At 47.3% G+C, this 27,515-nt stretch overlaps 1 protein-coding gene across 1 annotated transcript; it reads right to left on the reverse strand.

Annotated features, from left to right (window-relative positions):
* Nucleotides 1-2,633: 2,633 nt before the first annotated feature.
* Nucleotides 2,634-24,024, reverse strand: TMEM231 (transmembrane protein 231). The gene is made up of 7 exons (XM_049786439.1): nucleotides 23,827-24,024; nucleotides 23,578-23,747; nucleotides 16,621-16,749; nucleotides 15,238-15,381; nucleotides 6,992-7,073; nucleotides 4,066-4,171; nucleotides 2,634-3,303 (listed from the first exon to the last, which is right to left on the reverse strand). Exons 1-7 carry the CDS (start codon nucleotides 23,963-23,965, stop codon nucleotides 3,123-3,125), a joined length of 951 nt encoding a protein of 316 aa, XP_049642396.1. The 5' UTR covers nucleotides 23,966-24,024; the 3' UTR covers nucleotides 2,634-3,122.
* Between the last annotated feature and the right edge of the window lie 3,491 nt (nucleotides 24,025-27,515).

Consider the following 27,515-nt stretch of genomic DNA (forward strand, 5'->3'; position numbering starts at 1 on the left):
AAGGAAATAAAACAGCAACTGGTATTTATACAGGAGATTGAGATGTGTGGCTTATGATAGGAAAGGGGAGTGAGAATACCAAAACAACGTGAGATGGGGACGCTGAGAAACTAGGACGATGTGTACCAGCATGTCAACAGTGTCTCCTCAGTGGAGGTTTTGTAGAAACTCATTTTCTCTAGTTTTCTGTGATTCCACATTTTCTTCAATAGCCCTTTAGAGTGAAGGAAACAAACCGTCTTTTAAAAACCACGAACAAGGGCCCTGAGTGATAGCATAGAAGTGAGGGCGTTGGCCTTGTATGCAGCAGACTTAGGTTCAATTAACAGCATCCCGTATGGTCTCTGCCAGGAGTGGCTCCTGAGTGCTGCCAAGCTGTTGCCAAAACAAACAAACAAACAAACAAAATAAATCAAAAGCATACATAAATGGGCCAAAGAGATAGTGCAGCGGGTTAGGGTTAGGTGTTTGGCTTGTAGGCCACTGACTCAGATTCGATCTCCCAAGCCCTGCCAGAAGTGGTTCCCGAGTTTAGACCCAGGAGTCAGTCCTGAGCAACACATAGAGATGTAGAGAATAGCAGGTGACATGTATCAAAGTGTGAGTGGCACATCCTTTCTGGTTTCATCAACACACATTGCAGCACGAATATGGAGCCTTGATAGGGCCATGTGAGCAGAGCTTAAGGTGCCGCACCTGATTACAATAGAAACTAGGAAATCCCTGGGCCAGTGTGGGATGCTCCCCTGCCCCCATCACTGGATCAAGCCCAATGCTCCTCCAGCCCCCAGCACACCCAAACTGTTTCCATGTGGGCTACAGCCCAACTAACAGGACCCTGTGGAGCTGGAGCAAATGCGCTCAGGCAGGTTCCACCCAGTACCACATCACTCCATATACCACCAGGAGTGTCTCCAGAACAAGTGAACACACTCAGACACATTCACTCTCAGAAATCACACTCATTCACACACACCTTCATTCTCACAAATTTCACACCACACTCACACACATTATCACAAATCTCTTGCTCACACACACACTTCTATATTATTTCACCTTTCTCCCCCCCCCCCAACCACTGAGTGACCCAGGGTCAGAAATCACCAACATCTAATTTTGTAAATAACTTGATGTTCACTTGACGGAGTTGGGATTTTCCAGTCTCTGGTATTCACATGTCCTGTCGATTCCACCAAAACTCATTTATTTGGGCTCAGACCTGGGACTTTTGCCAAAGAGCTAACAAAAGCTCATGGTCTCCAGGCCGAGTTGGCAAGCCAGGCTACTGGTGAGTAATCGGAGGACACACACCTCTGCTGCCACCCCCCCATTCTTGTCTCTTCCAAGCTTTCTTCCAAAAATGCCACACGTACTTTTCCATCTTGAACATTTTATTGAAAAAGTTGGATATTGCATACAAATTTTACATGAAGATAATTTCATAAAATGAAAATTTTATTTATAGACACTTGACTCATCTTTCTGGATTTCATTACCTTTTTTTATCGTTTAAGTCAGAAACCATTTTTTTTCTTTTATAATCTCAAAGGGGAAAAACCCCCACCATTTTTGCCTATAAATGGCACTAACCAGGAAAAGGTAAAGAGACTCCTAGATGCTTCAGAACAGCTGTTTCCGAAACTCTCTGTCAGCCTGACAGGGAAGGTACTTTGGGGCCAGAGAGAGAGAGATCAGGGTGAGATCAGGGGTGAAGGCCCTTGCCTTGCACGCGGCCTATCCTGGACCCATATCTGCATTACATATGGCTTACTAAGAACCAACAGGGGTGACCCTTGAGCACTGTGCTAGGAGTAAGCCTTGAGCCAGGTATTGTTTCCACCTACCCAGAAAAAAAAAGTATCTTGGAAATGTCTCCTCCAAGGTAAACTGAGGCACATGCTGAGGGTAGGCATGAAGCATGACTCAGAGCAGATGTGTCCTTCTTGCAGCAGAAACAGAAACCAGGTGACAAGTGTGTTTCTGAAGGACAGAAGTGCTCAGCCCCGAGTAAAGCATGGCCAGGTCTATTGGGCCAAAGGGGCCAGCACCCCCTTGGATCCCCACTGCAACTGATGTGCCTTCCCAAAGCTCTCCCCTCTGAGGAAATACAAGTCGCTGGGCTGCCTGCCAGTCCTGCAGATAAAGCCCAAGGTTTCGGGCAGTGGATGCCAATACAGGCAGCTCCTCGGTGACCTGGTCACATGGGGAGGTAGGGCTCATGAACAGGAGACACACCAAAGAACCTGCAACTACAGTCCCAATGGCCCCTGGGGCCCAGAACTAGGGAAACCAGACAGCACTAGACATCAGCTGGTCACTGGATGGGACCACAGCAGGCAGCAGGCAGGGTCCAGTGAAAGGCAGCTGGCAGAGTTACTAACAGAGACTGTCTATGAGGGTCAGGTAGGAGTGACAGTACCACAGGGAGGGGCATGCCTTGCACAAAGCTGACCTGGGTTCAACCCCTGGTATCCCATGTGGTCCCCCGGGTCTGCCATGAGTGATTTCTGAGTGCAGAGCCAGGTAGCCCAAGCATCACCAGTGTGATCTCAGAATAAAAAAATAATGACAACAACAAAGTCATGGTCTCCTGCTAAGGCTCAGGGACTCTGAGGAGAAAGTAGAGGGTTCCCCCTAAAAGAAATGACTGCCCCTCATTGAGGCTCCCCAGTTCTTCACAAAAGGTCCCTCATTCCTGGAAATAAAGTCTGAAAAGAAATTTGGGTGCCAGGAGTGTGATCCATCTGCCTCTGTCTCTCCCCAGAGAAGGCTGAAAGAGGAAAAGGTAGGTTAGGGTGGAAGAAATGTGGGGCTTGGTTCTCAGTCCTGGAGTGGTGCAGTCTTGCCCGATGAGAGTTGGGATTCTTCCCAGGATGTTTGCTCCAAACATTTCAGCTGAAGGCAGAGAAGTCAAACGACAGCCTGTTGAGACCCCCCAGTCCTTGTCCCTCTGGCCTGTCCCTGAGGATATAGCCAGGGCTAAAGAGTCAGGGAATGAGTGTAGGAGAAACTGAGACCCATCACAAATGTCCGGAACTTGGTCCAGAACTGTCCCCTACAGCAGCTCTCTGAGGATACCTGTAAGGTGGGCAGGTCCCGCCGAGCGTTCACTCAGTCCCTCAGGCTAGGTGTTCCTTCTGCAGCTCGCCAGGTGCCAGCACCGGGACAGGGATGGTGGTCACCACCTGGTTCTGAAACACGAATCTTTTGATTCTGTCAAATGCCCAGAGGAAAATGAGCAGGATGCTGACATACTGGATCCAGGCGAACTTGACCATTTCCCAGAAGCCTGGGCGATAAGTGCATTGTTAAGGATGCAAGGGATGTTAAAGAGCAGGAATGGGCATCAGGGAACTCTCCTGCTGGGGCTCAGGGACCAGTGGGCACTATGATTAGAGCTGACCCTTGAATTTGGGTTTGGTTTTTTGGGCTTCACCCTGCAGAGCACAGAAGTCACTCCTGGCAGGTTCAGGGGACCAGATGGGATGCTGGAGATCAAATCCAGATCAGCAGAATACAAGACAAACTCTCTGCCTTAAGAGCTGGGCTACCGCTCCAGCCCTGAGCCAACCTTTTGGAATTCAATTATTCAACCCACGTTTATCAGGAAATGGCAAAATTATCATAGCCACCACAAGAAGAGAAAAGAAAGTATTATTAAGTGAGCTGGAATAATTTTTGATCTAAAACAATTTCTGACAGAACTGTGGCCAAGAAATGCTCTCCCCTCTATAGGAAATGCAGAAAAAGATGGTTATTTCTTTTGGCTCACACCCAGTAACATTCAGGGTTTACTCCTGGCTCTATGCTCAGAAATTGCTCCTGGCAGGCTCGGGACCATATGGGATGCCGGGATTCGAACCACCATCCTTCTGCATGCAAGGTAAATGCCCTACCTCCATGATATCTCTCCGGCCCCACAAGGTAGTTATTTCTGTGGGGGCCACAGCACTTGGGCATTTCAGTTCTAAGATGTCTCACATCTGTTCCTTCTTGGGACACCTGATGGACCTTCTCTTTCCCAGAACTGAGCCTCTGTTGGTTCTTGAACTGAAAGGATATGCGATGACTTCCAGGGGATATCGGATCACGGCATCAACCACAAATGGAGCTTCAGTGGCCCTTCCCACCAGCCAGACAGGGTTGGGGACCGAAAGGACAGTGGTGACTGCAATGCAATGAGGAGGGTTAGCTCACCTGCATGATCGCAGGCAAGGGAAGAGCCAGAGCTAAGACATTAGAGGCCTCTTGGTAACTTTTCACCCCACAATCCACTCCATAGAAATGAGTAGAAAGGAAAGAGAAACCAAATGCTAGAAGGTGCTCACACATTATTTGTTAAAGCACTTGTCAGAGGGGCTGAAGTGATAGCACAGTAGGGAGGGTGTTTGCCTTGCATGCGACTGACCCTGGTTAGATCACCTATATTCTTTTTTTTTTTTTTTTTTTGGTTTTTTTTTTTTGGGCCACACCCGTTTGACGCTCAGGGGTTACTCCTGGCTATGAGCTCAGAAATCGCCCCTGGCTTGGGGAGACCATATGGGACGCCGGGGGATCGAACCGCGGTCCGTCCTACACTAGCGCTTGTAAGGCAGACACCTTACCTCTAGCGCCACCTTCCCGGCCCCAATAGTTTATTTATTTTTTTTATTTTTTTATTTTTTTTATTTTTTTGGTTTTTGGGCCATACCTGGTGGTGCTCAGGGGCTACTCCTGGCTGTCTGCTCAGAAATAGCTCCTGGCAGGCACGGGGGACCATATGGGACACCGGGATTCGAACCAACCACCTTTGGTCCTGGATCGGCTGCTTGCAAGGCAAACGCCGCTGTGCTATCTCTCCGGGCCCTCACCTATATTCTTTATGGTTCCCCTAACTTGCCAGGAGTGATTCCTAAGTGCAGAGCCAGGAATAACCCCTGAGTGATGCTGGGTATGGCCCAAAAAAAACAAAAACGAAACAAAACAAAAATCTGTCCAAATACTTGGGTGCAGAATGTGGAAATGGTCCATGTGCTATTCTGTAACTGCACAGTGGTTAAGTAGAGACACATTAGGCTCCCACGAAAAAAATATTACTCGTTAAAACTTTGTAGCTATGGGGCCGGAGAGATAGCATGGAGGTAAGGCGTTTGCCTCTCATGCAGGAGGTCATCGGTTCGAATCCCGGCGTCCCATATATGGTCCTCCCGTGCCTGCCAGGAGCAATTTCTGAGCCTGGAGCCAGGAATAACCCCTGAGCACTGCCGGGTGTGACCCAAAAACCACAAAAAAAAAAAAAAAACTTTGTAGCTATGTAGTGAAATATTTATATTACAAAGTCAATAAAATAAATTGGATCCCAATTTTTTTTTTTTTTGGTTTTTGGGCCACACCCGGTAATGCTCAGGGGTTACTCCTGGCTATGTGCTCAGAAGTTGCTCCTGGCTTGGGGGACCATATGGGACACCGGGGGATTGAACCGCAGTCCGTCCAAGGCTAGCGCAGGCAAGGCAGGCACCTTACCTTTAGCACCACCGCCCGGCCCCGTGGCTTTTTTTTTTTTTTTTTTTTTGGTTTTTGGGCCACACCCGGTAACACTCAGGGGTTACTCCTGGCTATGCGCTCAGAAGTTGCTCCTGGCTTGGGGGACCATATGGGACGCCGGGGGATCGAACCGTGGTCTGTCCAAGGCTAGCGCAGGCAAGGCAGGCACCTTACCTCTAGCGCCACCGCCCGGCCCAAATTGGATCCCAATTTGTGAGAGCAGCAATATAAAGAAATCTTGCATTTGGACGAAGACAAAAATGAATAAAGATAAATTGATCTTATTTCGGGAATATTATTATCTTTTTTGCCACACATAGCAGTGCTCAGGGGCTGCTCCTGACTGTGCATTCCTGGCAGTACTCAAGAAACCAGGTGGTACCTGGGCTTGAACCCAGACCTCCTGTATGAGAAGCCTGTGCTCATCTTACTGAGTCATTTCTCTGGCCCTAGTCTAGTGGTAAGATACCTTGAAATCTTGGAAGGACAAAGACCTAACTCAGTAGTAGAACTCTAAATTCAGGCCCTGCTACTGCAAAAAGAAAAACCTTTATGGAGGAGTGTGGATGGGCCTCAGGGACCACTCCTGGTGAACCTCAGGGACCATATGGGGTGCCAGGGATTGAATTTATGTTTACTGCACACAAGACAAGCATCTTTCGTGCTGTATTATCTTTCCAGGCCCTAAATCCTTTATTCCTGGGCTATTATGTCTGGCATATTGCATAAAATTAGGAAGTAGTATTACAGTTTGGGACTTCCACAGCTCCTATCTGTGTAGTATTCGATCTGTCTTCCAGTATAATTGAGAGAAAAACTCTGACCATTGACCAATCAAATGTGCTGAGTCCAGCACATGGAGCCCAAGCCAGTAGTGAGATAAAAACAGCACTACTGGGCCGGGCGGTGGCGCTAAAGGTAAGGTGCCTGCCTTGCCTGTGCTAGCCTTGGACGGACCGAGGTTCGATCCCCCGGTGTCCCATATGGTCCCCCAAGCCAGGAGCAACTTCTGAGCACATAGCCAGGAGTAACCCCTGAGCGTTACCGGGTGTGGCCCAAAAACAAAAAAAAACAAAAACAAAAAAAAAAAACAAAAACAAAAAACAGCACTACTCCAATTAATTGGCACTAATCTGGCAGACCACAGGCAAACGGGAAAAGATGTTTTTTTTTTTTTTATTTTGTTTTATTTTGGGGCCATACCCAAAAGCTCAGTAGTTACTTCTGGCAGCCTTGGGGGACCATATGGGATGCTGAAGATTAAACCCAGGTTGGTCTCAGGCAAGGCAAATGCCTTCCCAGCTGTTATCATTCTGGTACTGAAAGGATAAATTCTAAGGTGGACTGGTCCCCTGCCCTTACCGAGCACCCCAGGTTTAGACACTTCCAGCATTATGTGCACTCCATGTGTTTCCCCCTTAACTAGAGAATACTGAGCAGCAACAGAATGACCCTCCCAACTCACCATTCCTTTCCTGGTAGGCAGCAATAATGCGAGTGAGGTCATAATCCCAGGCAAAGGGGCTGGTTCCGTTAATGACCGACACCTGGGAGAGGGCGGGATGAACCATGAGCATCTGGGCAGCTCAGGCCCACAGGTTGAGAATTTGCTTTGGATGTGGGGATCCTGACACAAGCCCCAGCCCTGTGATTCCCTAAACTCCACCAGTAGCAGCGTCTCTGGGAGTGGCCCCCATGAAACGAAGAGTAGCCGCTGCTACTCAGGCTTTCAACCTGCCAAAGTGCTCTGAAATCACCCCCTGGTGTCTAGTCCAGTATGAAGTACTCTTTCCTTTCTTCTTCCCCCAGGGATAGCTCGTGAGTGAGCGAAGTGGCTGCTTTACAAGTGTGAGGCCAGCTCAGAAGAATGGGCATTCTCCATTTACCCCTTGATCTACAGAAGACATTTACAAAACATCCAAGGTTGTATATAACATCACCTGGAGGCATTCCTGTACCAGGGACGACCCTACAGCTGCTCTGACATCGATCTACTCAAAAGAGACATCCCTTAACACTGAGAAGACAACAAGAACAATGACCTGTTTACTGGACAGGGCTTGCTGTATTGCCCCTTTATGGTGAGGTTTGTCTATAACATCACCTGGAAGCAATCCTCTACCACGGAAGACCCTACCACTGCTCAGACATCGTCCTGCTCAAAAGAGACTTCCCTTAACACTGAGAAGACTTAACAACAACAACCTGCTTACAGGACAGGGCTTCCTGCATTCCCCTTTCATGGTGAGGTGAAACGAAAAGGCACTCCACATCATGACTTCAATGTAGGACATGCAGATTCCAGAATCTTTAATACAGAAACATGAGACCAACAACAGAGACTGTGTGATAAGTGTGTTGGCGCTACAGACAATGTCTTGGAGCGAACGATAACTTTCCTGAGGCCTAGAGCTGGTCTTATGCCAGGAAACTTCAGGGGTAGGATCTCTTTGTATTTAGGCCAAGGCTATTCCTTTCCATGCCTCTCATATTTTGGTGGGCCTATGCAAACAACAATTGCCACTCTAACACCGTTTTTACTGTGCTCCTTTGACTCTAATCCTTAAAACACACCCACTTAAAATTTGAGGTTAACTTAAGCTAATATGCATGTACATGGAAATGTAAAAAATACTATGCCTCTAATGTTTAAGGAGTTACGTAAGTTTGATGGCTTTAGATTGCCTTGTGTGCTGTTAAGAAATATTATAATGTGCTACAATCTGGGGACTTGAGGGAAAAAGTAATTGCACATGGATTCTGTTTTATTTATCTTAACTTTCTTTGGTGAAAATTCAAAGTTAAGATATCAGCAAGGGGACTTCTTCTGATAATTATGTTATGGGTGATTGTCCTTCCACTGTAACTTTACCTTATCCTCTTTCTTTGCATCTTTTGTTCTCATAATTCATAATAAAAAATTATAAAAAAAAAAAAAAAAAAGGATGGGGGCCAGGATCCAAGTGGTCTCAGATGCATTGGTCGTGTTATAAAAAGACAGAACTAAATATCCAAGCCAAGGCAGCAACTATGGAATAAAGAGATCCAAACTTTAACAATCAAAACACAAAATGGGTCTGTTACACTGGCATTCTGGGGGCTAGGGTTGTGGTATAGGATGCACTCACGGAACATTGGTGGAGGGAGTCGACACTGATGGTGGGATTGGCCTTGATCCAATGTATGTCTGAAATCCGATTATGAAGGACTTTGTAAATGGCAATGGTTTCAATAAAATAAAATAAACGTTAAAAAAAAAAAAAAAAAAAAAACAAGTGTGAGGCCAGGCATACGCGCCCAGTGCCACCCACCTGAGAAAGCAGGGCTGAGAAAGCAGGTGGTTAAGAAGTGCCTAAGAAGAGGCCGGAGAGATAGCATGGAGATAAGGCATTTGCCTTTCATGCAGAAGGTCACTGGTTCAAATCCCGGCATCCCATATGGTCCCCGAGCCTGCCAGGAGTGATTTCGAATCCTGGCATCCCATATGGTCCTCCGAGCCTTCCTGGAGTGATTTCTGAGCGTGGAGCCAGGAGTAACCCCTGAGCACTGCCGGGTGTGATAAAAAAAAAAAAAAAAAAAAGGGCCCGGAGAGATAGCACAGCGGTGTTTGCCTTGCAAGCAGCCGATCCAGGACCAAAGGTGGTTGGTTCGAATCCCGGTGTCCCATATGGTCCCCTGAGCCTGCCAGGAGCTATTTCTGAGCAGACAGCCAGGAGTAACCCCTGAGCACCGCCGGGTGTGACCCAAAAAACCAAAAAAAAAAAAAAAAAAAAAAAAAAAAAAAAAGAAGTGCCCAAGAGGCAGAGGGCACTTGCCTTCTGATCCACTGATCACAGGCTGATCCCAGACCCACAGTTTCCCAGCCAGGAGGAGCTCCTGAGCAATATTAGCTATGAAACCTAGCCTCCTCTCAACCAATAGAAAAATGGTTCCTAACAGGTGAGTGGGACAAATAGAGTTTGGTAAGAGGGCACGATCTCCTCTCTCTCTCTCTTCTCTCTCTCTCTTCTCTCTCTCTCTATTCTCTCTCTCTCTCTCTCTCTCTCTCTCTCTCTCTCTCTCTCTCTCTCTCTCTCTCTCTCTCTCTCTCTCTCTCTCTCCCCCCCCCTCTCGTTTTTTTTGGACTATGAGGCAGATTCAGGTTCGATAGCTGGCATCCCATATGGGACCCCTAGCCTGCCAGGAGTGATTTATGAGTGCAGAGCCAGGAGTAACCCCTAAGTGCTGCCAGATATGGCCCAGAAACAAAACAAAACAAAAATCAAATCAGGATCAGCAGCATGTAAGGTCCTGGCCTCTTGAACTATACTATCTCTGGCATCAATCCATTCACCCAGGCCCGGAGAGAGCACAGCGGCGTTTGCCTTGCAAGCAGCCGATCCAGGACCAAAGGTGGTTGGTTCGAATCCCGATGTCCCATATGGTCCCCCGTGCCTGCCAGGAGCTATTTCTGAGCAGACAGCCAGGAGTAACCCCTCAGTACTAATGGGTGTGGCCAAAACAAACAAACAAACAAACAAAAAAACAAAATCCATTCACCCATCCATTCATTCACCTACCCATCTTCCCACCCACCCATCCCCTCTTCTCTTCTCGGGTCATTTCAGTTCTTTTCTCAGTCTTTTGTCAATGTCCACTTTTTTGGATCACATCCGGCGGCGCTCAGGGGTTACTCCAAGCTCTGTGCTCAGAAGTTGCTCCTGGCAGGTTTGGGGGACCATATGGGATGCCGGGAATCAAACCAGAGTCCGTCTGGGGTTGGCCACGTGCAAGACAAATGCCCTACCACTATGTTATCACTCTGGCCTCAATGTTCATATTTTTTTCTTTTGTTTTGGCCACACCCGATGGTCAGGGGTTATTCCTAGTTCTGCACTCAGAAATTACTCCTGGGTGTGCTCAGGGGACCATATGGGATGCTGAGGATTTGACTTGGTGCGAGGATTGACCTGGATCAGCCATATGCAAGGTAAATGTCTTACTGGCTATGCTCTGGCCCCTGCCCATTGTCTTTTTTGACTTTGTCTATTCACCAACTTTCTATCTTCTATTGTGTACAAAGGTGAAATTGTGCAATACTTATCTTTTGACATTTCATTTTGCATAAATTCTTGAGTTCCTTCCATTTTCATTTTTCTTTAGGTGGGGGGGGGGGGTTGTTGGGCCAGTCAGCAGTGTTCAAGATTCACTCCTAGCAGTGCCCAGGGGTCACTCCTGGCCATGCTCAGGGGACCAACCAGAAACAGTGTTGGGGGAGCCTAAGCCACTGTACTATCCTTGTACTATCCTCCAACTCATCCGCTTCATTTTGAATGGCAATATTTCACTTTTTAAAAATATCTATCTAAACAATGTCCCATTGTATAAACTTATCACTTCTACTTTTGGGCCACATAAGTTCAGGGCTTATTCCTCGAGCTGTGCTCAGAGATTACTCAATGATCACTTAGGGATCACTCCTAGTGGTGCACAGGGGACTGCACCCAGGGTGCTGGGGATCACACGCAGATCAGCCAGGTGCAGAACACCTTACCTGCTATACTATCTCTCTAGCCCCATACCACTTCTCTTTTATCTAATCATCTATTAACAGCACTTTGGCTGTGTCTATGTTTTAGTAATGTAAACACATCAACACACACTGAGGTCAATATAATTTTTTGGGGAGCCATACCTGGCAGCTCTCAGGAGTTACTCCTGGCTCTGTTCTCAGAAATTGCTCCTTGCAGGCTCTCATTACTATAAGGGATGACAAGAATTGTACCTGGGCCTACCCCAGGTTGGCCACGTGCAAGGTAAATACTCTACCGGTGTATTATTGCTTTCTCCCCATCTTTCTAATTTTTTTTTGGTTTTTGGGTCACATTCGGCTGTATTCAGGGGGTCACTCCTGGCCCTGTGCTCAGAAATTGCACCTGGCAGGCATGGGGGACCGTATGGAATTCCGGGATTCGAACCACCGTTTGTCCTGAATCGTCTGTGTGAAAGGCAAACGCCCTACTGTTGTGCTATCTCTTCAGCCCCATCTGGCCACATCTTTCTATGTTCATTTTCCAGTATCCCTCAGCTAGATCTTGAAAAGTGAGATTGTTAGGTCACAGAGCAGCTCCATCATCATCATCATCATCTCTTCTTCTTCCTCCTCTTCCTCTTCTTCCTCCTCCTCTTCTTCCTCTTCTCCCTCCTCGTTGTCTTCTTCCTCTTCTTCCTTTTCCTCCTCTTCCTCCTCTACCTCTTCCTCCCTCCTCCTCCTCCTCCTCCTCCTTCTTCTTTTGGTTTTTGGGCCACACCCAGCAGCGCTCAGGGGCTACTCCTGGCTCTATGCTCAGAAATCACTCCTGGCAGGCTCAGGGACCATATGGGATGCTGGGATTTGAACCACCAACCTTTTGCATGCAAAACAAATGCTTTACCTCCATGCTATCTCTTCGGCCTCCCAAGAGACATTTCTGTGCACATTGGCAGGAATGTAAGTTGGGAAGCCTGAGCAGTAACACAGTGGTAGGGTGTTTGCTGTTCTATCACTCTGATCCCAAGAATCTTACAATTTTGGGGCCGGGCGGTGGCGCTAAAGGTAAGGTGCCTGCCTTGCCTGCACTAGCCTTGGAAGGACCACGGTTCGATCCCCCGGTGTCCCATATGGTCCCCCAAGCCAGGAGCAACTTCTGAGCACATAACCAGGAGTAACCTCTGAGTGTTACTGGGTGTGGCCCAAAAACCAAAAAAAAAAAAAAAAAAAGAATCTTACAATTTTATCTATTAAGTGTATCTTAACAAAACTGGTAGAATCAATAATAATGGGCTGAATAAATCAGTAAGGCACTTGTTTTGCATGCAGCTAAAATTGGTTTGATCCTATTTGATCCCTGGCACTGCATAATCCTATTCCTACCCCAGCAGGAGTGAAACCTGAGAATGAAGCCAGGAGGATACCCTGAGTACAGCTGGGTGTGGCCCCAAACCCAAAACTAACAAAGATTTTTTTCAAGCACAAAATATCATGTTAAATGTACATTTTATAGTTCCCTTCCAATTTTTCCTCCAATTTTATATTGATAACCCAGAATTTATCTGCTTATGTGGAAGATATAATCTTTCATTTTCAAAAGCTGCCCAAACCATTTTTTTTTGTTTGTTTTTTTTTTTGGGTCACACCCGATGACGCTCAGGGGTTACTCCTGGCTATGCACTCAGAAGTCGCTCCTGGCTTGGGAGACCATATGGGACGCCGGGGGATCAAACCTCGGTCCGTCCTAGGCTAGCACAGGCAAAGCAGGCACCTTACCTCTAGCGCCACCGCCCGGCCCCTGCCCAAACCATTTTATATGGCCAGTCCAAATGAAAACAAAAAGGTTAAGAATAGTGGGGCCGGGCGGTGGCGCTGAAGGTAAGGTGCCTGCCTTGTCTGCGCTAGCCTTGGATGGACCGCGGTTCGATCCCCCGGTGTCCCATATGGTCCCCCAAGCCAGGAGCAACTTCTGAGCACATAGCCAGGAGTAACCCCTGAGCGTTACCGGGTGTGGCCCAAAAACAAAAACAAAAACAAAAAAAACAAAAACAAAACAAAACAAAAAGAATAGTAGTATTGGGGCCCAGAGAGATAGCACAGCGGCATTTGCCTTGCAAGCAGCTGATTCAGGATCAAAGGTGGTTGATTCGAATCCCGGTGTCCCATATGATTTCCCATGCCTGCCAGGAGCGATTTCTGAGCATAGAGCCAGGAGTAACCCCTGAGCGCTGCTGGGTATGACCCAAAAAACACAGACAAAAACAAAACAAACAAAAAATAGTAGTATTGGGGTCAGAGAAATAGCACAGCGGAAAGGTGTTTGCCTTGCATGCAGCCTATTCAGGATAGATGGCAAGTCCAATCCCTGCATCCCATCTAGTCCCCTTTGCCTGCCAGGAGTTACCCCTAAGTACAGCCGGTTGTGACCCATAAACAAAAACAAAACAAAAAGAATAGTAGTATTAGGCAGATATCTGAATTCTAATTCCAGACAGATAATTCTTGGTCCTGCTACTTTCTAACTCAGGTACTTTGGGAGAATGACTCTTTGTAAATCCAACGTCATAGGGTAAATTGTGAACTTGTTCTCACCATATGCAGGTTTACAATGACCCCATTTCAGAGACCCAGGTGAGCAGAAAGATGTCACTGCTTTGACCACTGAGGGAGACAGCACTAAAAGTGCTAAAAATCACTTTCACAGGGCCAGAGAGATAGCATGAAGGTAAGGCAAACGCCTTGCATGCAGAAGCCGGTGGTTTGAATCCCGGCATCCCATATGGTCCCCTGTGCCTGCCAGGGGTGATTTCTGAGCATAGAGCCAGAAGGAACCCCTGTTCACTGCCGGGTGTGACCCCCCCCCCCCCAAAAAAAAAATCTATCTCACCTTTCAGCTTTGCCTCGCACACAGCCAGCCAACCTAGGTTTAATCCTCGGTATCCCATATGGTTCCCTGACCATGACCAGCACAGAGCCAGAATAACCCCTTGAACATCATTGGGTATGGCCCCAAAACAAATGAAAAAACCAAAATATAAATTGTGTTTGTCTTCTATATTTTCTTATTTTGGCTTTGGACCACACCCAGCAGTGCTCAGGGGCTATTTCTGGCCCTTTGCTCAAGAGTGAGCCCTGGTGGTGTGCCCAGGGGACCAGATGGGGTGCTCAGGATTGAACCAGTGGCCTGCAGAGTGCCTTACCTCCTGTACTCTTTCCACTTGGCCCTTAGTCTTGTTTTTGAAACATTTTACAATAAATCCAAAAAGGTCAGGGATATGGTATGTGTGTGTGTGAACATGAAACAATCTGGTTCTTAGACACTGAGTCTTTTCCTGTGTAGATGGAAACATAGGTGTAACTGGCTCTGTTTTGATAGAGTTTGTGGCAAAAATTCCTCAGAGGGGCTAGCGTGATAGTACAGCAGATAGGGTGTTTGCCTTGCACGTGGTTAACCCAGGTTTGATCCCTGGCATCCCATATGCCATCGCCCGTGCCCACCAGAAGTGATTTCTGAGCACAGAGCCAGGAGTAACCCCTGAACATTACCGAGTGTGGCAAAAAAAAAAAAAAAAAAAAATCCTAAGAAATCCTCTTCTGTGATGCTCACAGAGGAAAGCTACTTCCAACTTCCTTTTCTTCTTCACTTTATTTTTTTCTGGAGCTACCCCAGTGGTCTAGGGAGTTACTCCCAGTTCTGTGCTCCTGGGCTCCTATCTCCCCTATTTGTTTCTTCCTCCTTTAAGAATCTGACCGGAGGCATTGAAGAGACAGCACAGAGATTAAGACTCATGCCTTGCCTCTCAGCTCAGTCCATGGCACCACTGGGTCCCACTGGGAGTGACCTCGAAGCACAGAACAAGGAGTAGGTCCTTGATCACCACTGGATATGGCCCCAAACCCCAAAGACAAAATAATATGACTGAGTCCAGAGAGATAATACAAGGGTTCCTGGGGTATTTCTGTGGCTGACCCCAGTTCAATCCCCAACACATAGGCCCTGAGCATCACAGTGTGCAATACTGGAGGCCCCTGGGCATTACTGAGGTGGTGTGGGTGGTCCAGGACCTGCAGGGTCTAAGCAGCACAGTATACTTGGGCCTAACCTGCTGAGCACTACCTGGGAGTGTTCCTTCCCACCCCTCAATAACCCTCGTAGGCCCCCCAAATACCAAAGTGAAGAAAGTAGGCGGAAGTGACCTTACGTTGTAGCGTGTATCCAGGCCACGGTAGCTCAGAGGCTGCCTCTGCTGTAGCCTCAGTTCCCCGTTCACGTAGACCTGGGCTCCTGGCACGGCATAGGACGCCTGCAGGTAGGCCATGCTCTGCATCACAAACGTGGACATCCTCTGAAACCAGCACAATGCACGGTCATGGTCAGGGGAATAGTGGATACCAAGGGTCACTAGTGTGGGCTAATGTCTGGAGGTGTTGCCAAGGCCTAGTTTAGAGAGTCAGAAGTAGCCCTCAGAAGTAGCCCTCGGCTTACAACACCCCAAGTTGTTGGAAATTCATATAAATTCACATGGTCCCAATTAAAATGACTTGATTTTTATTTTTGCTTTTGGGTCATACAAGCAATACTCAGGGATAACTCTTGGCTCTGCACTCAAGAATCACTCCTGGTGGTGCTGGGGGACCATATGGGATACTGAGGATTGAATCTGGGTCAGCTGCATGCAAGGCAAGCACCTATCTGCTGTGCTATTTCTCTGGCCCTGAAAAAAACTAAATTTGACTAAGTTATATCCCAAACCACACTTCAGAAAGGAACATTTTACAGTGCGCAAATTAGAAAAAGAGATCTGCTTTATTAAAAAGACAACAACAAAAAAGGCAGGGGCTCCTGAAGAGTTAATACAGTGGGTAAGGCACTCACCTTACATGAGGCAGACATGGGTTTGATCCCCAGCATCCCATAGAGTCCCAGAGCCTACCAGGAGTGATCCCTGAGCATAGAATCAGGAGCAGGCCCTAAGTCTGTGGGTATGTCCCTAACACAAACAAATAAACGGGGGCTAGAATGATAGCACAGCGGTATTTGCCTTGCATGTGGCGATCTGTGTTCTATCCCCAACATCTTATATGGTCCCGGAGCCTGCCAGGAGTAACTGCTGAGCACAAAGCCAGGAGTAACCCTTGCACACTTTCAGCTGTAGCCCAAAAACAAACAAAACAAAACAAAAGCTAGAGAGAGCACAGTGGTAGGGCATTTGCCTTGCACGCAGCTGATCCAGGACTGACAGTGGTTCGAATCCCAGCATCCCATATGGTCCTCAGAACCTGCCAGGAGCGATTTCTGAGCGCAGAGCTAGAAGTAATCCATGAGCACTGTCGGGTGTAACCCTCCCCCAAATAAAAACAAACAAACAAAAAAACCCAAAAGAACAAATAAATATAAAGACAAAAATTGAGAGGTCTGAGAGTCAGTCCAGGGATGGCCCTGGTTCAGCCCTTGTCACTGCATATAGTCTTTCAGCAGTGCCAGGGGGAACCTCTTAACAGAGTCACGAATAACTCCTGAGCACTGTTAAGTGTGACTACCCCCCCCTACTTCCCCTTTCCCCCATTTCCTCAGGCTCACTCACGTGCAGCTGGTAGGAGAAGGTCAGGAGGAGCTGCAGGCCCACCACATGCTCCTCAGGTTGCAGCGGAAGCTCCAGCTTAAAGTGTAGCATGTCGGGTTTCCCATCGTAGTTGCTGTCTTCTTCCCGAGTCTAGGAGAGCCAGGAGAGCCAAGAGTGTATCATCAGGTCCTCCATCCACACCACTCTTCTCCCACACACTGTGGAGATACTCTACTCCATTTCTCTTTTTCTTTTTTTTTTTTTTTTTTTTTTTGCTTTTTTTGGGTCACACCCGGCAGCGCACGGGTGACCATATGGGATGCCGGGATTCGAACCGTTCTTCTGCATGAAAGGCAAACACCTTACTTCCATGCTATCTCTCCAGCCCCTCTCTGTTTCTTTATATGAGGGAGATCATCCGACTCACAGATATCAACTCTTTGGTGTGTATGGTTTGGCCCTGGGCCATACCTAGTGATGTTCAGGGGCTATTCCAAGTATTTTGCTGCCAGGGGTTGTCATTTGGTAGTATACACAGTACTAGGAACTGAACCTGTGACTCTCCCATACAAAGTATATGCACTAGTCCTCTGAGCTATTTCTCTGGCCCCGAGAAGCCAGCTTTCTAAAACAGAAGAGTGTCTAAAAGGAAATAATGGCCACCAAAACTTCCCAAGTAGCCCAGTTCAGGCTCATTATACCTTTGTGGCCTTCTCCAAAAGGAGGTAGGGTTCAGAGACCCCTTTCTGTGTGCACTGCAGCAACCCAACGCCACCCACCAACTCTCCAACAGAAATGGCTCAGCGCTGAGACTTAACCTTATCAATCTACCAAAACCACCTAATTTGTTTCAGATCTATAAATCTTGGATACCTTAATATATATATATATATATATATATATATATATATATATATATATATATATATATATATATTTTTTTTTTTTTTTGGTTTTTGGGTCACACCAGCAGTGCTCAGGGGTGACTCCTGGCTCTATGCTCAGAAATCGACCCTGGTAGGCTTGGGGGACCATATGGGATGCCGGGATTCGAACCACCGTTCTTCTGCATCTAAGGCAAATGCCTTACTGCTGTGCTATCTCTCCGGCCCCACCTCAATATTTTATAGTAATGTCAACCCAGTAGTATCTCACACAGAAAATCTGATGGGAAAATTCCATAGAAATCTACTAAGCTCAGTAAACCCAAACAGTAACACAGAAGACTCAACTAGCACCGACCACAGCCCAGTAAACCCTTAGACACTGACTTTTCTAACACCCTGGAAAGATAGAATATGCATTTCAAATTGACCCATGTTTGGGGCTGGAGCATTGGCACAGCAGGCAGGGGTGTTTGTTACTTGTGGTCAACCTAGGTTTGACCCCCCCCAGCATTCCACGTGGTCCTCTAAGCCTGCCAGGAGTAATTTCTGAGTGCTGCTGGGTGTGACTCAAATAACAAATTCAAAAAAAAAAAAAATTGACTTGTGTTCTAAATTTTGATCATTCTATTTGCCTTTGTATCGTAACCAACAAAATGAAGTAAATTTGTACTTGCACGAAGGCAGGCTAAGGTAGTGGGGGGGAAATTGGAGACACTGGTGAAGGGAAGGTCACACAAGTGCTGGGGCTGGTGTTTGAACATTAAATTACTGTCTAAAATTACCGTATTGGCAACAACTTGGTAAATCATAGTGTTATAATAAAAATTAGAAAAAAAGAAACAGAAAAGACTAATACTGCATCTTGCATCCCCTCTATACTTAGTAGAAAAACACATGCTTTATTTATACCTTTCTGAACCACAAGCATCATTGCTTCAGATTCTTTTTTTTGTGGTTTTCGGGTCACACCCGGCAGTGCTCAGGGGTTATTCCTGGCTCCAGGCTCAGAAATTGCTCCTGGCAGGCATGGGAGACCATATGGGACTCCGGGATTCAAACCGATGACCTCATGCATGAAAGGCAAACGCCTTATCTCCATGCTACCTCTCTGACCCCAGATTCTTTTTTTTTTTTTTTTCCTTAACCCTCCCCTGCTTCAGATTCTTAATGCCTTTTTATTATTTTTTTAATGCTGGGCCTTAGCTCATCATTGTTGCTGGGACTTCAAAGCCTGTGCATCTTTTAGCTTCGATCAATATTGTGAAAGGGGAAGCTAAGTAAAGCAGTGAGGCTTCAACTACATGGACCCTTTATAAATTATACATTTATAAATTGTGTAATTTACAAATTACACAACTAGGCAAAACAAATTTGGGGGGCATGGAGATGACTTCCCGGTCCTAAGAACATGTTGGGCTCCAGCCAGCCTTGTGGTGACCCTAAAATGAGTGGCAGGAGCCAGTGGGCCCCGGACATACATATTCACTGCTGACTCCTTGGCACAAGCCAGGAGCTGGTGGCGCCACTGAGTCCTGGCCTCTGGGAGGTCCTCAGAGCACCTCTACAGCCCCTCTGGAATCCTCCTTCTCACCACTATTCTTTGTTCTTTGTCAGGCTAATAAGGTTTGAGATAGAGATCTCAGTTTTCCAAACCTTCCCATCATTTCTCTGCTCCTAGACAATGATGTCGTTATCCCAGGCCTGCTGACCGAAAAGCGACCCTCTATTTTGTCGCTGGAGACTCTTTCTCTGTCCAGTCCCCTTGTTTCTTAGGTGCAGGGGCTGATCTCTGTTACTGAAGATCGAGTTACGGGGTGATGACATCTTTGCCATCAGAAGCAGGAGCAGGAGGCTGCCTTGTCTTCACCTGGTATCCAGGAAGTTTGGACTTTCACACAGATAAACTCAGAGTCATGGATTCAGGCTTTTGGATCTTCAGGATGGACCAAAAGACAAAGGTCAAGTGTCTCAACTTGCAAGAGAGGACAGCGGCCAGGAGGGAAATGCCAGAATAACTTTGACAGTGTGAAAGGGAGGGAGAGAGAGAAAACTACATTATAGTGCATCTTTCCAATAAGCTGTGGAGTGCAGAGCAAGTAGGAGTCCCACTATATATAAGAGAACATTGAGGCTGCAGGAATTTATTATTAGGGCTGGTTAGCTATGAAGACAAGACTTAAAAACCATCTCTCTGGCTTAAAAATCTTTCCGGAATTAATGGTCCAAACTAAAAAACAGCAAGGGCAAAACTCAGATATTAGGTAGGACACATCATCTTGCAAAAAAAGTCAGCACTGGGACGGAAGCAATAGAACAGAGAGTTGGGTATTTGCCTTGCATGTGGCTGACCTGGGTTTGATTCTAGCATCCCATATGGTTCCCTGAGCCTGCTAGGACTAATTTCTGAGTGTGGAGCCTGGAGTAACCCAAGCACTGGGTATGGCCTCCCAAAAACCAAAACAAAAAACAAAGGTCACAGAGATAGCTCAATGGCCCAAGTGGGTTCAATCCCCAAGCACAGCATAGTGTTACCGAGTACCCCTAGGAGTCATACTGAAGTGCTAAGCTGGGAATAGCTCTGGAGTCTTGTCCATAGTGGCTCAAAAACAGAACAGAATGAAGTAGTGCAACTTTGCCTGTAAAAAAAACCTTTATCTTGGGCCTGGAGAGATAGCACAGCGGTGTTTGTCTTGCAAGCAGCCGATCCAGGACCAAAGGTGGTTGGTTCGAATCCCATATGGTCCCCCATGCCTGCCAGGAGCTATTTCTGAGCAGACAGCCAGGAGTAACCCCTGAGCACTGCTGGGTGTGACCCCCCCCCCCCCAAAAAAAAAAAAACTTTATCTTGTGGAAGAAAGAATGGGCACAGTGGTGTAACTAGTATCACTTTTTTCCACTTGATACATCCACTCAGTAGCTGGTGTCTATTCTTCTTCTTCTTATTTTTTGAGGCGCCAGAATGGTTTCTAGTGCTGGGAATACACTGGCAAAGAGAATAGCCTCAGTGGAGCTTCCATTCCCTGCAGTAAGGCTGAAGAGAAATCAATGCACAGATCTATCACACAAGTGCTGAGTGCTACACAGGAAGATGGAGCTAGCTAAAATTAGCACATGGTCAAGGGTAGAGCTGAACAGAAACTTGTACAGAGAAGATTCAGGAAGATTTGACTGCTGCAGAGCAGACAGAGGTGAGGAGGAGAAGCCCAGGGCTGAGGAAGCACAAGAGGAGACCAGCACATCAGAGGGGTGAGGCCTGGGCACAGAGTCACAAAGGGCTTCAGTCCTCCACTTCTTGGGGCTGATGAAAAGAGGCCACTTTTCTTAGTCATTAAGGGCCCCCAGATGAAACCCACCATTCAACCCCATTCAGTGCCAATCAAGCTCAGCACACACCACACATAACAACAGGGCAAGCCCGTGCTGAAAGAGCTAATGCTTCCTGGGTCACGATTATCAAGGTCATTATCAATAATGACATTGTTGTCTAATAGAACTCCTTAACCATATATTTATTATTTTTGAAAGCTATAATTGTGCATTTTGGAACAGTTTTTCTATTCATGAGTTGTCTGCTATGATCCCCTGCATACCCAGGAGAGTTGTCAATACTAACAGTAGGTCCCTGGTTGTCATTATAGTTCCACTGAGGCTGAGAGAGGGGACAGTGCCCACAGAAAGCTGGGATTAGGACCTCGTTCCTGATGCAGGAGTGCTTTCTAGGAGAGCCATGGGAGCCCTAATTTAAGGCCCTAATTCTCAGGGCTGAGATATATCACAGCAAGTAGGGCTCTTGCCTCGGTTTGATCCCTGGAATCGCATATGGTTCCTCTAGGCCACCAGGAAATGATTCTTGAGTACAGAGCCTGCGTAAGGCCTAAGCACCTCTGGGTATGGTGCAAAATCAAACAAAGAAAAGAAAAATCTCTTGATGATGAAGGGAGGATCATCTTTATGAAGTAAGTGGGATCCATACTTATAGGTTAGGTGGGATAAATATAGGCATTATCATTGCACACCAGAGTGCAATCAGAAGAGAAACTGTGATAAATAGTTGTTAAGAGCAGGAGAGACAGGTCCACAGGTGCAGCGCCTGCAAAGGAGGCTGGGAAAGGGACTGGAGACACAGTATAATGGCTAGGTGGGGCATTTGCCTTTTATGCAGCTGACCCAGATTCGATCCCCAGCATCACATGTGGTTCTCTGAGCACACCAGGTATTATTCCTGATTGCAGAGCTAGGATTAAGTAGAAGTAGATCCTGGGCACTGCCTGGTGTTGAAAAAAAGAAAAAGAAAAACCAGTTCAGGAGAATCCTCAGACCACCACTGGATATGGTCCCCCCAAAAAAAAAACAGAAAAAGAAACCACATAGCTGTGTGAGCAGTTACTCCCTGCTCTTTCTTTTTCCTGGTCCCCAAGTCCTAGGAAAATTCTAATCTATCTTTGTTCATCTATTTTGGACATTTCACACATATGGGGACCCATGCATCTTTTTGGAGACTAGGCTCTTAGTTCTCATGTGACACACTGTAACATGGTAAGTGTACTGCTTCGGGTGCCTGGACAATACTCAATGGTTTGGGCAGGTCACATTTGGTTGAGCCTCACAATGCTTAATGGACCTTTGGGTTGTCTTCGCTTGATTTGCTACTATCAATCAGGCTGACCTGGGTATTTGTGCACAAAATTCTAGGCAGGTTTCAATTCTATAATCCACATAGAACCAAGAGGAGATGTTGGACTGAAAAATACTGATATTGAACTTTCGGAAGAGCTCCCCTATTCTGCACAGTGACTGTGCCTTTCAAGTTCCTGGTCACAAGTTCAGAGCCTCAAAGCACAATCCTGGGGGATCTGCTGGCTGCGAGCATGAGCTACTACTTCAGGCTACACCACAGAAACACTTAATTAGAAACATTGAAAGAAGAGGATGTGATTCCCAGAAGCGCTGCCTTTAAAAAACTCTTTCCTGGCAAGGAAGAGCAATCTCTAGTGAGCATGTGGATGAGCATTGCAGAGACCCCCAGCAAAAACTGCAGCCTGTGAGCCAAGAAGGGACCTCAGCATGGAGGGTAGCTAAAGGAACACCAACTTGTTGAGCACCAGAGCCAGCCTTGAGTGCAAACCTGGGTCCTCACAGCAACAGCAGCAATGCGGAAAAGGGGTGGTAAAAATTAAAGTCTAAATAAATGTATAAAGTATAATTAAATGTATAGGTTTTTGTTTATTGTTTTTATTTGTTTGGTTGGGGTTTTTAGTTTGTTTGTTTTTGGGTCACATCCGGCAGCGCTCAGGGGTTACTCCTGGCTCTAGGCTCAGAAATCGCTCCTGGCAGCCCGGGGGACCATATGGGACGCCGGGATTCGAACCACCGATCTTCTGCATGCGAGGCAAACGCCTTACCTCCATGCTATCTGTCTGGTCCCCTTGGTTTTTTTGTTTGTTTGTTTTTGTTTTTCAAGTTTTTAACACTTTAATCCGTCTGCCAACCTATTCCCCCGTTTGTTTTTGTTTTTAAGAAAATGGGCAGAAGAATTGGAGAGCTAGTACAGCAGGTGAAGTGCTTGCCTTGCATGCACTTGACCTGGTTTCTATACGGGTAGCTATTGAGATCCCCTGGCCCAGCCAGATGTGACCCATGCACAGAACCTGGAAGGAGCCCTTGAGCACAGCTGGGTATGATCCAAAAAGCAAACCAAACCTAAAGAGTAACAAAACAAACAAACAAAAAAGAAAGTGAACAGAAAGGGGGTAATGACAGCACTCTTCTCCAGAACCAAACACGCAGAACTGACAGAAAAAAAAAAAGCAGCTTCGTCTCAGGGATGGCTGCAGAAAGAAAGGGTTGAAGCTGGTCAGCCTGTTCGGGGAGGTGGGCCTGGGCCGGCAGCACTTTCTAGGGGTTTCTGGCTTCTGCATGCCAAAGTCTGACTTAAAAACTTTGCAGCAGGAGCTTCTCCCCTCGCCATGCATAGGGACCAATGCACGCCTCCCATGGGCTCACGACCACCTAAGACCCACGCAGGGATCCGGGGGGTGCATTGGGCAGGCCTCCCCCATCCCCACGCCCAGCCTCGAGGGGAATCACTTACGGAAACGAGGGGGATCCGCAGGCGATCCCCCTGCAGGCGGTTGAAGGCGGGAAACGTGCTCCAGGCCAGGAACCCGCCGGGCTCGGGGGCCAGCAACGCCACGAGCAGCACCTGGTGCAGGAAGCGCACGCTCGGCTGCTCCTCGTAGCTGCTTCGCTGCGGCCAGAAACCTGCAGGGAAACATTAGGGGGTGAGCGGGGCGCGGCGGGGCGGGCGATCAGGGACCCCCTGGCGCAGGGCTAAGCTCACCGTGGCTGCGGAAGGCCACCAGCAGCGGCGGGATGTAGGTGAGCGCGGCGGCCAGCAGCAGGAACAGCGCGGCCTTGGAGCAGAGCCCCGCGCGGTAGCCGCGCTCGGCGGGATGCGAGAAGAGCTCGTAGAGGGCCATGAAAGTGGCCCTAGCAGACAACGCGATTCGGCCGGGCCCCACAATTTTGGCTTCTCTTGGTTGCCATAGCCTTGGTCGCCACGGCAACAGAAGGGCCTGAATGAAGGAGCCAATAGGAGGCCGCGGAGCAACTGGAGGGGCGGGGCCTCCTGCCTTGGGTCGTTTGCAAAACCGGAAGCTTTTGTGTCAAGTCGGAAGGATGCTCTGGTTTGGTTTCACCATGTCCCCGAGTTGAGTTCTTCATCAGAAGGCCCAGAGGACCCTATTGTGATGCTAATAAATAACGTTATGCTGAGCGAATCCAAGGAATTGGTGCCCATAGAGTAAAAGCAACCTGTAAATGAGGTTTTTTTTGTTTGTTTGTTTGTCTTGGGTCACATCCGGCGACGCTCAGAGGCTATTCCTGGCTCTGCAGTCAGAAACCGCCCCTGGCAGGCTCGGAGGATCTTATGGGGTGCCGGGAATCTAACTTGAGTCTGGACGTGCAAAGCAAACACCCTATAGATGTGCTGTCGCTCCGGCCCTGTAATGGCTTTTGGATGAAGAGAATCACCATGCATCGCCCATAGAGTAAAAGCAACCTGTAAATGAGGTTTTTTTTGTTTGTTTGTTTGTCTTGGGTCACATCCGGCGACGCTCAGAGGCTATTCCTGGCTCTGCAGTCAGAAACCGCCCCTGGCAGGCTCGGAGGATCTTATGGGGTGCCGGGAATCTAACTTGAGTCTGGACGTGCAAAGCAAACACCCTATAGATGTGCTGTCGCTCCGGCCCTGTAATGGCTTTTGGATGAAGAGAATCACCATGCATCCTCACAACATAGAGAGAAGCCAAGGCCTGCCCATTGGGGGGAAATGGCTCAAAGTCCTCAGCAACATCTTCACATATAGAAGAATGTTTCTGACATACCCAGTCTACTATATATAAAACAGAATCACAGTGAGATACAAAGTTGTTCATAATTGAGTTTCAGTCCTACAATGTTGGAGCATTAGTCCCTTCACTAGGTACACAGGATTTTGTAAAAATGAATCACAGTAAGATACTTAATTGTTTAGGAGTTTCAGACCTACGATGTTAAAGCACCAGTTCCTTCAGGGTATACTATATTCTACTATATAACTACTCATTTCTGTTCAAAGATCTTCTCAGGAAGCTGGAGAGAGAATATCAGGAGAGACATGTTCTTTGTGCATGATCGAACATGGCTCTGACACAGGATTCTTCAGTTTTCCCCTTGTCAGCTGTCAGCAGACACTCGGTTTCTAAACCACCTTACAAACTCCACCACTCCCTAGTACAATGGGGAGGGTGGTGACCTTACTCTCAGTTCACCCGGGTTCGATCCCTCATATCCCATATGATCTCAAAGCCTGCCAGGAATAATCCTTGAGCACTACTGGGTGTGGCCACCAAGAAAATAAACCAACAACCAAAACAACAACAATAAAAAACGCTAACATGGGGCCTGAGAGATAGCATGGAGGTAAGGCATTTGCCTTTCATGCAGAAGGACGGTGGTTCGAATTCCGGCATTCCATATGGTTCCCTGTGCCTGCCAGGGGCGATTTCTGAGCATAGAGCCAGGAGTAACCCCTGAACACTGCCGGGTGTGACCCAAAAACCAAAAAACCAAAAAACCAAACCAAAACAAAAAAAAAACCCAAAAAATAACAACAGGAGCTGGAGCGTTGGTGTCTGCCTTGCAAGCACTAGCCTAGGATGGACTGTGGTTCGATCCCCCAGCATCCCATATGGTCCCCCCAAGCCAGAAGCGATTTCTGAGCCCATACCCAGGAGTATAACCCCTGAGTATCAAATGGGTGTGCCCCCCCCCCAAAAAAAAGCTAACAGACTAGTTTTATCACTCTGCTGCCTTAAAATCTAGTGGACTGGGGCCAGAGAGATAGCATGGAGGTAGGGCGTTTGCCTTTCATGCAGAAGGATGGTGGTTTGAATCCTGGCATCCCATATGGTCCCCTGTGCCTGCCAGGGGCGATTTCTGGGCGTGGAGCCCGGAGTAACCCTTGAGCCTGCTGGGTGTGACCCAAAAACCAAAAAAAAAAAAAAAATCTAGTGGATTGGGGTTAGAGTAAAAAAGTACAGGGGGGCTGGAGAGATAGCATGGAGGTAGGGCATTTGCCTTGTATGCAGAAGGACAATGGTTCAAATCCTGGCATCCCATATGGTCCCCCGAGCCTGCCAGGAGTGATTTCTGAGTGTAGAGCCAGGAGTAACCCCTGAGCGCTGCCAGGTGTGACCCCCTCCAAATAAAAGAAAAAGAAAGAAAAAGTACAGTGTGTGGGGGGGGGAAGGTGTAAAATATACAGTGGGCAGGGCAGTTGGATTGCACGCAGCCAAATTGGGTCCTATCTCTGGCACCACATTTGGCACCTGAGCCTGTCAAGAGTGATGCCTGAGCACAGAGCCAGGAGGAAGCACTGAACACCCCAATGTGTCCTCAGTACTAAAATATAGTGTGCCCTGAAAGGACTGTTGTTTCACCATAGTAGGTCTGAAACTCAAACAATTATCTTACTGTGATTCTTTTTTTTTTTTTTTTGGTTTTTCAGACCACACCCATTTGATGCTCAGGAGTTACTCCTGGCTAAGCACTCAGAAATTGCCCCTGAGTTGGGGGGACCATATGGGATGCCGAGGGGATCGAACCGCGGTCCTTCCTTGGCTAGCGCTTGCAAGACAGACACCTTACCTCTACTGCCACCTCGCTGGCCCCACTGTGATTCATTTTTATAAAATCCAGTGTACCCTGGTGAAGAGACCAATGCTCCAACATTGTAGAACTGAAACTCAATTAGGAAAAACTTTGTATCTCATTGTGATTCAGTGTTTTAAAAACCTAGTGTGCCCTGCAAATAACTCCTTAGTCAGTGATACTGCTAAAAATTCTTCATAGGCCATGGTGGAGAAGGATGCAACAATATTTTTCTGCTAAAAAATATAAACAACCATTGTGGGCAAAGAAAGTATCAACATCCCCCAAGGCCTCTGAGCTACTAGCAGAATCTGCAACTTCCAAAAGGCACACCCCAAAAACTACCATGAGCTATGTTCCGGGTTGCAGGACAGATTAATACAAGGACAGGAACTTCTCTGAAAATCCTATCTGGAGATGCCAAGGCATTTTAACTCAGGGTGGCAGTTAAGAAATAAACATCGTTGTTAGAGCACCAAGCTAGTACAGCTGTGAAGAGAGTAGAGAAACCAGCCTAGACAATGGTCCAAGGAAGGGTACGTATCTCTCTAATACCACTCCTATCCTGTTCTGGAGTCCTTTCTGTGTTCACTCCCGAGAACCTTGAGCTTCATTGCAACTTTGAATTTCATGATTGGTAGCCAGTTTCTCATGAGCCTGTGCAAATCCAGGACTGCTCCACACTGCTTTTATCACAGAGATGACAGTTTAATCCTCTGCACAGTATATGGTGTAGGAGTAATTCCTGAACAACACTGGGTGTGGCCATGTACCCTCTTCCTCCACCCCCAGAAAAAAAGAAATAATGGTGAAGTAGAGAAAGATGTTAGAATGCAG

Source organism: Suncus etruscus, chromosome 14, assembly GCF_024139225.1.
Source record: "Suncus etruscus isolate mSunEtr1 chromosome 14, mSunEtr1.pri.cur, whole genome shotgun sequence".
In the NCBI taxonomy this organism is placed as follows: domain Eukaryota; kingdom Metazoa; phylum Chordata; class Mammalia; order Eulipotyphla; family Soricidae; genus Suncus; species Suncus etruscus.

Coding starts and splice junctions, on each gene's coding strand:
- TMEM231 (XM_049786439.1), bottom strand. CDS start 23,965: ATGGCCCTCTACGAGCTCTTCTCGCATCCCGCCGAGCGCGGCTACCGC. Junction 7,074..15,237: donor GCCTGGATACACGCTACAAC/GTAAGGTCACTT, acceptor GCCCTCTCCCAG/GTGTCGGTCATTAACGGAAC. Junction 4,172..6,991: donor TGCCTACCAGGAAAGGAATG/GTGAGTTGGGAG, acceptor ATTGCATTGCAG/TCACCACTGTCCTTTCGGTC.